Source organism: Silurus meridionalis, chromosome 12 (assembly GCF_014805685.1).
Source record: "Silurus meridionalis isolate SWU-2019-XX chromosome 12, ASM1480568v1, whole genome shotgun sequence".
Taxonomy (NCBI): domain Eukaryota; kingdom Metazoa; phylum Chordata; class Actinopteri; order Siluriformes; family Siluridae; genus Silurus; species Silurus meridionalis.
In genome coordinates, this window is record NC_060895.1 from 13,546,764 (window position 1) to 13,560,055 (window position 13,292).

The 13,292-nt window shown below is 37.8% G+C and overlaps 1 protein-coding gene across 1 annotated transcript; it reads left to right on the forward strand.

The window, feature by feature from the left end:
- Positions 1-6,403: 6,403 nt before the first annotated feature.
- polr1g (RNA polymerase I subunit G) lies at positions 6,404-10,768 on the forward strand. The gene is made up of 3 exons (XM_046862555.1): positions 6,404-6,599; positions 6,721-6,844; positions 9,041-10,768. Exons 1-3 carry the CDS (start codon positions 6,563-6,565, stop codon positions 9,747-9,749), a joined length of 870 nt encoding a protein of 289 aa, XP_046718511.1. The 5' UTR covers positions 6,404-6,562; the 3' UTR covers positions 9,750-10,768.
- Positions 10,769-13,292: the final 2,524 nt, after the last annotated feature.

Genomic DNA, 13,292 nt, shown 5'->3' on the forward strand with positions numbered 1-13,292 from the left:
TTCCACACTTCTAAGAGATTCTTAAATCTCTGGATTTATTAGATTTAAATTTGGATTCCCTATCTATCTAACAAATCCAGAGATTCAAGAATCTCTTAAGATAGATAGATAGATAGATAGATAGATAGATAGATAGATAGATAGATAGATAGATTGATTGATTGATTGATTTAAATGAATGACGCACATAGCCAAATAAAGTCAACAGAATGAATCGCTATTCCACATTCTTATGGGAAGAAAACAATTATGAGGAATTGCTAAAAAAAGAAAATGCCTCTGATTACAATAAAAAAACTGTTTAATTCTATTTTTGGTTCAAGTTGAACAACATGGTGATTCCATACACATGTGTTGCTCTCTGTAATAATGCTGTAATCTGGAGATATAATCATAGTGAACATGTTTTCTTTCCCTTGTTTTGCTTCACCAGTCAAGAACCATAATTAGTCACAGTGCAAGCTGAAGTGATGTTTTGGGAGGCTGTGTTGTTCCTGTGACCTTCAGCCTTGATGTGACTGACTGCTCTTGGTTAGCTCTTCTTGTGGAACAATGTGGTGGCTAGTAATTCAATTTAGGAAATGAAAATTGGTTAGCTAATATTCAAACAATATGCAAATACATTTCTAAGGAAGTCAAGCGAGGTGAAGCATTATGCTACTGGCAGTATACTATTTTTCGTTGTAGATAAAGTGTGTGAAATACGTTTGTTTTGACTGTAGTGTGAAATACAAGTGTTTTTTTGGGAAACCATGGCCTTTATGATGAACTAATGTGAATCTCATTAGTAAGAAAGGGCTGCAAATTGTTCTCTTAATGATCACTCTTTTAATCTCCTAATGATCTCTATGAAAGGTGCAATTGTGCTTTTATTTTTGATGTCCCTAAGTATATATATATATATATATATATATATATATATATATATATATATATATATATATATATATATATATATATATATATATATATATATATATATATATATATATATATATATATATATATATATATATATATATATATATATATATATATATATATATATATATATATATATATATATATGTACAGGCAAAGAGTTTAGGTTTAGGTTCACGTGCAACATAAAAAAATGTGGTTTAATTGACTTGGCAGTGGCATGGTCGTTGGAGTCAGACGGGGTGTTTTAAAATTTTGTTTTTGGCTTTTTTGTTTGTTTGTTTTTACCCGAAAGGACATGACATTATCTCGGGATATCTGAGTGTGTGACTTTGTTGAGAACTCTACTAAAGCTCAAGAGGATACACAAACATGAGAGCGCTTCAGCAAACTCTCTCTTTCTATTTAAAGATAATTCCTATTGGTGTGATCTCTTTAGCATGATCACACTGCTGTATTTACATGCATTAACCTTGCATAGGAAAAAGAGAGGAGTTTTTGGGGTTTACATCTGCATTTTTGGGGTTTACATCCAAAGGGCAACCCAACAAAATACTCTCTTTGTTTTTAAAGCATTTTATGCAGCTCTTACAGTATGTTTGAAGTTAATTTTATCAGTATTAACTTTTTTTTACTGCCTGCTGAAGAACCTTAACTAGCTTAACTGGTTTGCTTATGCATTGTTTATAAAAAAATAAAATAAAATAAACTAACACCTGAAATATTAATCTGTTCTGTACTCTGTACAGGCAAAATGTGACAGCTGTATTAATGTGATGTTAGGGATTATATATGAAGGCCATTGTATTTACAGTGTATTAATTATATGTACTCAAACATGATTCTATAGTTAAGGGTCATTTGAGGAGTTGATTTGGAAGAAGATGCTGGAATAAGGCTCCGGGGCTTGTCTGGCTTCCTGCTTATGTCAGCATTTGTCTGGCTCCCTGCTAATGTCTGCTGGAGGTCTAGAGACTTCAGGTCATTAAAAGGCTGTGGTCCCAGCTGACTAGCCTTATGTAGGCCTAGTGTGATGAGGGATGTGGTATAATTCCACATGTTCCTTTTCCCTTTTGTGTATAATCCTGGAGTGCTCCAACACTCATAGTGAAGCCTCATTAAAGATAAGTGACAAAGACGAAGCAAAGCTCATCCCCTATATAGCACCAATATATAGCATATCCATATTTAAACAATATTTTACTTTTCCTTTAAATTATATACACTATTTAATTATTAAATGTAAAACGTAAAATGTAAGCTACTTAACAATATATGCAAATTACCTAATCGTTTTGCATCACTCTTGATATGTTGTTTATTATATTGTGTGGATCATGCAGATGTTTCACTTTATATTGCATTTATATTAGCATTTCTTATGAAGAACAATACTTACTACCGATATTTACTGAAACACAAACACAGCACAGTTTCTTAGCAAGATAAAATGTCTTGAATGTGGGCAAATATTTAACATATATTGTTCTATTATAAATGAAATACAAGCTGTAGATGCATGCATTTATTTTAAGTTTTACATTTACTAATAGAAAAAAAAGAGTAAAAACCCATCTAAACAAGACTTGTAGGCAGGAGTACAATGACAAGTACAAATACAAGGCAGCATGTTAAGAGGGATATGATGAGCTGTATGAGAATTTGGACACTAAGGATGGATGGAGAAAAGGATTTGTACCGATTGGCCAGGCAGTGGGACTGAGCTGGGAAGGATGTGCTGCAAGTTAGAGCAATAAAAGATGTAGATGGAAGTGTGGTGACTAGTGAGGAGAGTGTTAAGAAAATGGAGGGAGTATTTTGAGCAGCTGATGAATGAGGAAAATGAGAGAGAAAGAGAAGGTTGGATGGTGTGGAAATGGTGAAGCAGGAAGTGGATAGAATTAGTAAGGAGGAAGTGAGAGCAGTGATTAACAAGATGAAGAGTGGAAAGTCGGTTGGACCAGATGACATACGGGTAGAAGCATGGAGATGTTTAGAAGAGATGGCAGTGAAGTTTTTAACCAGATTGTTTAACAAGATGTTGGAAGGTGAGAGGATGCCTGAGGAATGGAAAAGGAGTGTGCTGTACCGGTTTTTAAAAATAAGGGAGATGTGCAGACCTGCAGTAACTACAGCGAAATAAAGTTGATCAGTCATACCATGAAGTTATGGGAAAGAGTAGTGGATGCCAGGCTGATAGAAGAGGTGACCATCTGTAAGCAACAGTATGGTTTCATGCCTAAGAAGAGCACTACAGACGCATTATTTGCTTTGAGAAAGTACGACAGGGTGCCAAGAGAGGAGTTGTGGTATTGTATGAGGAAGTCAAGTGTGTCAGAGAAGTGTGTGAGGGTGGTGCAGGACATGTATGAGGACAGTGTGACAGCAGTGAAGTGTGCAGTAGGAACGACAGACTGGTTCAAGGTGGAGGTTGGGTTGCATCAAGGATCGGCTTTGAGCCCTTTCCTGTTTGCAGTGGTGATGGACAGGTTGACGGATGAGGTCAGACAGTAGTCCCCATGGACTATGCCATTTGCAAATTATATTGTGATTTGTGGTGAGAATAGGGAGCAGGTTGAGAAAAGCCTGGAGAGGTGGAGGTATGCTCTGGAGAGAAGGGGAATGAAAGTCAGTAGAAGTAAGAGAGAGAACATTTGTGTGAATGAGAGGGAGGGCAGTGGAGTGGTGCGGTTGCAGGAAGAAGAGGTGGAGAAGGTGGAGGAGTTCAGGTACCTGGGGTCAACAGTGCAAAGTAATGGAGAGTGTGTTAGAGAAGTGAAGAAAACAGTGCAGGCAGGGTGGAGTGGGTGGAGAAGAGTGGCAGGAGTGATTTGTGATAGAAGGGTGAAAGTGAAAGGGAAAGTTTATGGGACTGTGGTGAGACCTGCGATGTTGTATGGTTTAGAGACAGTGGCAATGAGTAAAAGACAGGAGGTGGAGCTGGAGGTAGCAGAGCTGAAGATGTTGAGGTTTTCGTTGGAGGTGACGAGGATTGACAGGATTAGAAACAAATTTATTAGAGGGACAGCGCATGTAGGACGTTTTGGAGAGAAAGTGAGAGAGGCGCGATTGAGATGGTTTGGACATGTGCAGAGGAGGGACATGGGGTATATCGGTAGAAGAATGCTGAGGATGAAGACGCCAGGAAGGGGGAAAAGAGAAAGGGAATTTAATGCATGTGGTGAAGGAAGACATGCAGGTCGTTGGTTTGAAAAAGGCAGATGTAGACAACAGAGTAGTACTAAGATGGATAATCTGCTATGGCGACCCCTAATGGGAGCAGCCAAAAGAAAAAGAAGAAGAAACAAGACTATTTCACGCTTGAAATTAGTTTTTAAATGTCTAAACATAAGTCTAATAATCTTAGTTTCGATCTACTGTAATCTTATAAGAAATATTTTCACACATCATTTTTTTTTGCAGTACAGGTACACTATCATTTTAACAGGCACACTTGATACATGGGGAAAGTGGTAGCTTAGTGGTTAAGGCTCTGGGGTACTAAATGGTTTACATTGATGTATCACCAAGATGCCACTCTTGGGCCCTTAAACAAGGCCCTTAACCCTCTGTGCTCAACAGGAACTATATCATTGCTGACCCCAGCTTCCTAACATCAATGGGATATGTGAAGTTAGAATTTCTGTGCTGCAATGTACATGTGACAAGTAAAAAACATTTCATACCTTGATCACTTTATAGATATACAATCTTTGACTGTCATGCACAATTTCAATTTCAATTTCAAACCATGCTTAAAACCTGAAACAAGTATTTTGCCCACTTCCTTAGAAAGTTTGACCAGTGCCACCTATTCCCAAAGTCATTATTTTCCTCCAAACTTTAAACAAACAGAGTAAAAAAGCAAGAGTGACAAGCACAGAGCAGTGGGTCCCAAGGGATATCAGTGATAATGCACTTCTCAAACTCAGTGTTTTCCACACAGAGGTGACTCTTCCAGAGAAAAGCAGTGAGGAAAAGAACTTTTTGAAGGGTATTTTTTCAGTGTGTTAAAGGATGCAATAACAAGTGGGTTGTGTCTACTAATGCGGGCAGTGAATTTATCCAGCTGACTTTTCAGTTATTCATATTGATGCATAATATTAAATAAACTATTATGCTATAATATTATATTATAATATATATAACTATTATTAATAAACACACACAAAAATTGGACAGGATGTACTAAATACAATACGGTGGACAAGGAGTAAGTAAGATGATTTAAAAAAAAAATAATGATAATTAAAATAAATGAATTCATTCATTTAGGAAACACCCATTACCTTATTAACTAAACATAAGCTAACTAAGACATTATTATTTTTTATTATTTTTGCTTACACTGCTAACTGTTTACAAACAATTTTAAATAAACTCAAATGCAGTCTATAAAAAGAAAGAAATGTAATAATTTTTCTTAAAATATTAGGTCAACCTGACCCAATATAATTTGCTTTTCACATATGACTTCCTCCTTCTGCGTAAATACTTGACATCGCCTGGAGGAAGCATCTGTAAATGTGAATATGATCGTGACAGAGGGGCACTAAGTTTTAGGGAGGTCCAGTGGAACTTGCTGCATGGTGTGCTTTCCCACAGCCAGGAACTTGGGAAAATAAACAATGTGGAATAAGAGAATACCATCTACATGGTGCAGCGGAGTGATGTTTTCTCTTTCTACTGTATTACCAACCTTCCAACCTGGGCCTGTTCTTCAAAGATTAAGCATCTAACTTTCCATTCTTGCAGTATTTAGGATGTAGTATTACAGTGATAATACAATGTAGAAAATATATGTATAAATATTCTGTTAAAATAGGAATTAATACACAAACAATTATATACATATACACACACACACGCATATATATATATATATATATATATATATATATATATATATATATATATATATATATATATATACACACACACACACACACACACACACATATATATATATATATATATATATATATATATATATATATAAAAGTACATTTAATACAGTCTGGGCTCACACACACACACACACACACACACACATATATATATATATATATATATATATATATGTGTGTGTGTGTGTGTGTGTGTGTGTGTGTGTGTGTGAGCCCAGACTGTATTAAAATGTACTTTTATATATATATATATATATGTATGTGTGTGTATATATATATATATATATATATATATATATATATATATATATATATATATATATATATATATACATATATACATATATGTGTGTGTGAGCCCAGACTGTATTAAAATGTACTTTAGAACAAATCTACATTATTGCGCCCTCTGGTGGAAAGAATAAAACATCTAAATAAAAAAAATATATAGCAAGATTAATCCACACTAACAATATATTCTGCTTAAAGGCCACTCTTAATAATTTTTGAACCGTATTTAATGTAAAGCCAAGCAAAGAATATAAAGTATATATTTTTTTACTCGATTGGTTAGAGCGGTGAGTGCTTCCGGGTCAAAGTTCGTCGTACAGCCCATGTGCTTCTCATGCGTCGGTGTTGTTACGGTAATGTCGAGTTTAGTGAAGTGATAGATTAAACCTTTCTTTTTGTCCTTATATATTGTAAGCGTCCTGTTGGTACAGTACGTCGCGGAAATGTCTTCGTCTAGTTCACAGGAAAAGGATACGCGAGGTGAGTGCTGGTCGGGTTTGTAGTGTTTACCTTAAAGGAGATTTCTCCTTTAAATTCAGTTCAGTATTCAGTATAGAGAAAAAGGTGGCTGTCAGTGGGTTACACTCGCACTTCTTTGCAGCTTCTAGATTTGAGTGTCCTGCGGACTTTGTGCCTCTTCAGTACAGCTGCAGTGAAAAGTCTGAGAGAGGAAACAACACGGAGCTGTGGCTCATTAAAGCTCCAGCTCAATTCAACCCCAGCAGGTGAGGACAGCAGACATCATGCTTATATACACCAATGAAACGTGTTCCTCATGTCCTCTACTTAAGGGTTTCTCACACGGGTTGCATCCCATGGATGGATGGATGGATGGATGAATGAATTTAAATAGATAGATGGGTGGATGGATAGATGAATTTTAATGGATGGATGGATGAATTTTAATAGATATATGGGTGGATGGATACATGTTAATAGATAGATACACTCACCGGCCACTTTATTAGGTACACCTTTCTAGTGTTGAACCCCCTTTTGCCTTCAGAACTGCCTTAATCCTTCGTGGCATAGATTCAACAAGGTACTGGAAACATTCCTCAGAGATTTTGGTTCATATTGACATGACAGCATCACGCAGTTTCTGCAGATTTGTCGGCTGCACATCCATGATGCGAATCTCCACCACATCAGAAAGGTGCTCTATTGGAGTGAGATCTGGTGACTGTGGAGGCCATTTGAGTACAGTGAACTCATTGTCATGTTTAGGAAACCAGTCTGAGATGACTCGCACTTTATGACATGGCGCGTTATCCTGCTGAAAGTACCAATCAGAAGATGGGTACACTGTGGTCATAAAGGGATGGACATGGTCAGCAACAATACTCAGGTAGGCTGTGGGCATTGACACGATGCTCAATTGGTACTAATGGGCCCAAATTGTGCCAAGAAAATATCCCCACACCATTTCACCACCACCACCAGCCTGAACTGTTGATACAAGACAGGATGGATCCATGCTTTCATGTTGTTGAGGCCAAATTCTGACCCTACCACCCGAATGTCGCAGCAGAAATCGAGACTCATCAGACCAGGCAATGTTTTTTCAATCTTCTATTGTCCAATTTTGGTGAGCCTGGTCGAATTGTAGCCTCAGCTTCCTGTTCTTAGCTGTCAGGAGTGGCACCCGGTGTGGTCTTCAGCTGCTGTAACCCATCCGCCTCAAGGTTCGGCGTATTGTGCGTTCAGAGATGCTCTTCTGCATACCTCGGTTGTAACGAGTGGTTATTTGAGTGACCTCTGGCATCAACAAGGCATTTGCGCCCACAGAACTGCCGTTCAGATCAGCAGTTTCTGAAATACTCAGACCAGCCCGTCTGGCACCAACAACCATGCCACGTTCAAAGTCACTTAAATCACCTTTCTTCCCCATTCTGACGCTCGGTTTGAACTGCAGCAGATTGTCTTGACCATGTCTACATGCCTAAATGCATTGAGTTGCTGCCATGTGATTGGCTGATATAGAAATTTGCGTTAACGAGCAGTCGGACAGGTGTACCTAATAAAGTGAGTGTAGCTGCGTAGATGGATGGATGAATTTTAATAGAAATATGGGTGGATGGATGGATGAATTTTAATAGATAGATGAGTGGATAGGATGAATTTTAATGGATAGATGGGTGGGATGGATTGTATGCATGTTCATGAACGCAACTATTGAAATATTAGGGTCATGACTGTGTATAATAACTAATTTTATTCGTGAATCTTTTAAGATGTTTCTTTAGAAAGTTAAAGTTAAAAACTGTGTTGTTTATTAGTTTAAATAAACGGCTTGCTGTTAAAATTCTTGTTGGAGAAATTATAATATAGATAATATTAGTAAATGATATCAGGAAATACTGTACCCGATGCAGTCATATCAGTAAAGGGCTATGTTTTTGTTGAGTAGTGTACCACTAAGCTTATGTGAAACAGTTTTTCAGATCACTTTATTACATTTTTCAGTCAATCATATCTGTAAAGCTCAAGTCTTTTTGGAAATGGGATTTTTCCTACATAATAAGCATTGCTAAAAGCAAATCCAAAAGTTTCTGCCTGGTTGCATAAACAAGATAAAGTGCAAATAAACGGAACAGTATTCTGCTATGTTCATTCCATTGCTGCAGTTTTGAAATGTCAAATAATATGCCATAGGTACAGACATTCTTTTATTTGTTATATTTTAAACCCATTATTGTTAGGTTGTTGGTTTTGAATTTGTGTTAGGTAGGTTCATGTTTAAAATTTCTGCATATGTATCTTACATGAAAAGTTGTACTTTTTTTTCTCAGTACAGAGAAATGTAACTTGCTGTCCATTGTAAGTGCTGTAAACTGGATGAATATCTGAAAAAAAAAAGGTTACATTTGATTGCTATCTAACTGAATGCATCTCAGGTTTTTGCTTGATCTCTTTTACAGCCTGGCACATTTGAAAGTGCCGTTATCAGGCCTAGAGATGATCCAGTCTACAGATGCCTCTTCTCAGATCTACAGTGTTCTCTCTAGCCGCTCAGGTCCTACTGACCTTCATCTTCTCACGTCCAGTGATAAAAAGCAAAAAGCAGCTCTCTCTGCTTCTGGCTTTGCTGGAATCCTCAGTATCAGTGAAAGTTATGGGGATTGCAGTGGTAATCAGAGCCTTATTCCCATCCCAGCAGCCCCTGCTCCGAGCTTCCCACTAGGCCTAAAGCAGCGTTTTCAGCCCTTCGGCAGCTCTACAGCTTCTCGTGTGTTTCAGAGCACCACCTCAACTTCTCCTTTGCCGCCAAAGAAAGTAAAGCTTGAGTCTGAAGGGATTGAAGATCAGAGTAAGAAGAAGAAGAAAAAGAAGAAAGAGAAACACAGCAGAGATGAGACTCCTGAAGTGGCCCACATTAAACAGGAAGATGTAGCTTATGAATGTAGTGAGCTGCAAGTCTCAGAGCCAGTGGAGGAAGATAGTACAGCTGAGAGAAAGAAGAAAAAGAAGATTAAAAAAGAAAAGGAGAGAATGGACCCAGAGGATGAGGTGGCTATTGATGCCAGTTTAGTAGCCAAACAGGAACCAATGGACACTTCCTTCGGTGACATTAAGAGCTCTGTGCAAAAGAAAAAGAAGAAGAAGAAGAAGAAAGCACAAGTTGAGTAGGCATTTATTAAAGGTCTTACTTACTTGCTAAGCAAATTATTAGGAACACTGTGCTAATACTGAATATGGCCAGATTTGATTTCAGAACAGCTTCACTTCTTTGTATTAGCAGTAGTGGTATTAGTAGGCAGTCCAGTGGTTAAGGTGTTGGTCACTCTGGATATGGGCATCTGCCAAATGCCATACATATAAATGGAATTAACTGATCCAAACTGTGCCAAGATTCATTCACCAACCCATTACACCACCTCCACCAGTCTGGACTGTTGACACAAGGAAGGCTGGGTCCATGGATTCCTACTGTTGACACACAATTCAGACCCTACCATCTGTGTGCTTCAGATGAACTTGAGATTCAGGAAAGTGGGCTAGATTTTTCCTGTTTGGTAAGCTTGTGACCACTGCAGCCTGAGAGAGAAGTGGAGTTTGATGTGGTATTTTGCTGTTGCAGCAAATCTACCATCCACCTCAAAGTTCAGCATGCTGAGCATTCTGAGATTCTTTTCTGCTTACCACAATGGTAATGTGGTTACCTGAGTTACTATTGTCTTTCTGCTAGCTGAAAACAATCTGGCCATTCTTTGTTAACCATCATTTATCATCAACAAGGCATTTCTGCATGAAAATGTTCCATTTCACTAAATGTTTGTTTTTTTTATTGCATAATTTCAAGGGAACTTTATTGTTTGCAGTGTGTGTAAATCTTCTATGATCAGCAATAGAAATATACCAGCCTGTCGGACCCCAACAATCATAACATGGTCAAAATACATTCTGATGAATGAACATCATTCGAAGCTGCTGGCTTACATGTGCATGATTTTATGCATCACTCTGCTGCCACACGATTGCCTGAATAGAAAATTGCATTAATGGGTGTACAGATCTTTCTAATAAAGTGCTTTGTGAGAGTATGTTTTGATTGTAACTTTGGCAATTTTATGATGTCAAAAATGTTATCTACAACAGCTAGTCATGTTTCTACAAGTTTTATAAAGACTGAACTTTTTATAAATGAATTCATTGCATCCTTTTCTTTGAGTATGTGGAAAAAGTAAATTCTGAATTGTTGCTTTTAACCAGTGATGGCCCATGCAGTTCATTCCTTTAGTAAAGTCCTGCCTGAATCAATCTACCTCTTAAAGCAGCAGCTTCAAGCAACATGGATATGAAACTACCAAGAGCGCTCTATTAAATCTTGCTGGCTTTACAGCACTACATGATGTGATGCCAGAAATCTGATTGTATAAATACTCCAATGCAAATTTACACTCACTATGAAATGAGACTAGACTATTGGGTATAATACATATTCATGGACAAAAATGTTAAAACAGAAGAAATTGATACTAGGTTTAGGCCAGAAAATTAACCCCTGCCACTGCATTCAGCTGATTACAGTTTATGACAATTTTTAAAAGACCAGTCATGTTTTTCTACATTAAAACTTTTGATTAAATTGCATTGTATAGTATTTTTATAACACAAAGATTAACACACTGTAGCTTTACAATATTAACAGTAAAAACAGCCAGAGAGGTTCTGAACCATAACAGCTCTTAACAGCTTTTGGAATAGCTTGGCTATACAACCTTCCCACCTCTCCCACCCCCACATTCTTCTGATTGCAACAGTATGTTGCTTGGCCAAACGTTACCCATATTTTTAATGTTGCTGCATGTCATACACTGTATATTTTCTATCAAGATGAAACATGCAGCTTAATATAACCATTCACCAGCTGGCAAAACAAAGGCTGGTCTGAACAACCCATACCAGATGGTAAGTGGTGATGGCAGGAAAGAGTTTATGATTTACTCCTGCTATATCATACTAAGCTACAATGATAATATATAGGAACTGAGCTGTCTGTCTGTGTGTGTGTGTATGCATATATGTATGTATGTATATATATATATATATATATATATATATATATATATATATATATATATATATATAGTGAGGAAAATAAATATTTGAACAACCTGCTATTTTGCAAGTTCTTCCACTTAGAAATCATGGAGGGGTCTGAAATTGTCATCGTAGGTGCATGTCCACTGTGAGAGACATAATCTAAAAAAAAAAAATCCAGAAATCACAATATATGATTTTTAAACTATTTATTTGTATGATACAGCTGCAAATAAGTATTGGAACACCTGTCTATCAGCTAGAATTCTGACCCTTAAAGACCTGTTAGTCTGCCTTTAAAATGTCCACCTCCACTACATTTATTATCCTAAATTAGATGCACCTGTTTGAGGTCGTTAGCTGCATAAAGACACCTGTCCACCCCATACAATCAGTAAGAATCCAACTACTAACATGGCCAAGACCAAAGAGCTGTCCAAAGACACTAGAGACAAAATTGTACACCTCCACAAGGCTGGAAAGGGCTACGGAAATTGCCAAGCAGCTTGGTGAAAAAGGTCCACTGTTGGAGCAATCATTAGAAAATGGAAGAAGCTAAACATGACTGTCAATCTCCCTCGAACTGGGGCTCCATGCAAGATCTCACCTCGTGGGGTCTTAATGATCCTAAGGAAGGTGAGAAATCAGCCCAGAACTACACGGGAGGAGCTGCTAAATGACCTGAAAAGAGCTGGGACCTCCGTTTCCAAGGTTACTGTTGGTAATACACTAAGACGTCATGGTTTGAAATCATGCATGGCACGGAAAGTTCCCCTGCTTAAACCAGCACATGTCCAGGCACGTCTTAAGTTTGCCAATAACCATTTGGATGATCCAGAGGAGTCATGGGAGAAAGACATGTGGTCAGATGAGACCAAAATAGAACTTTTGGGTCATAATTCCACTAAAAGTGTTTGGAGGAAGAAGAATGATACCATCCCAAGAACACCATCCCTACTGTGAAGCATGAGGGTGGTAGCATCATGCTTTGGGGTGTTTTTCTGCACATGAGACAGGGCGCTGCACTGTATTAAGGAGAGGATGACCGGGGCCATGTATTGCGAGATTTTGGCGAACAACCTCCTTCCCTCAGTTAGAGCATTGAAGATGGGTCGAGGCTGGGTCTTCCAACATGACAATGACCCGAAGCACACAGCCAGGATAACCAAGGAGTGGCTCTGTAAGAAGCATATCAAGGTTCTGGCGTGGCCTAGCCAGTCTCCAGACCTAAACCCAATAGAGAATCTTTGGAGGGAGCTCAAACTCCGTGTTTCTCAGCGACAGGAACCTGACTGATCTAGAGAAGATCTGTGTGGAGGAGTGGGCTAAAATCCCTCCTGCAGTGTGTGCAAACCTGGTGAAAAACTACAGGAAACGTTTGACCTCTGTAATTGCAAACAAAGGCTACTGTACCAAACATTAACAGGTGTTCAAATACTTATTTGCAGCTGTATCATACAAATAAATAGTTAAAAAATCATACATTGTGATTTCTGGATTTTTTTTTTTTTTTAGATTATGTCTCTCACAGTGGACATGCACCTACGATGACAATTTCAGACCCCTTCATGATTTCTACGTGGGAGAACTTGCAAAATAGCAGGGTGTTCAAATACTTATTTTCCTCAC

What these genes read in the sequence shown, in the direction of transcription:
- polr1g (XM_046862555.1), top strand. Translation starts at nt 6,563, where the DNA reads ATGTCTTCGTCTAGTTCACAGGAAAAGGATACGCGAG. An exon ending in ACAGGAAAAGGATACGCGAG is followed by an intron (nt 6,600 to 6,720) that starts GTGAGTGCTGGT and finishes ACTTCTTTGCAG; the next exon opens with CTTCTAGATTTGAGTGTCCT. An exon ending in GCTCAATTCAACCCCAGCAG is followed by an intron (nt 6,845 to 9,040) that starts GTGAGGACAGCA and finishes TCTCTTTTACAG; the next exon opens with CCTGGCACATTTGAAAGTGC.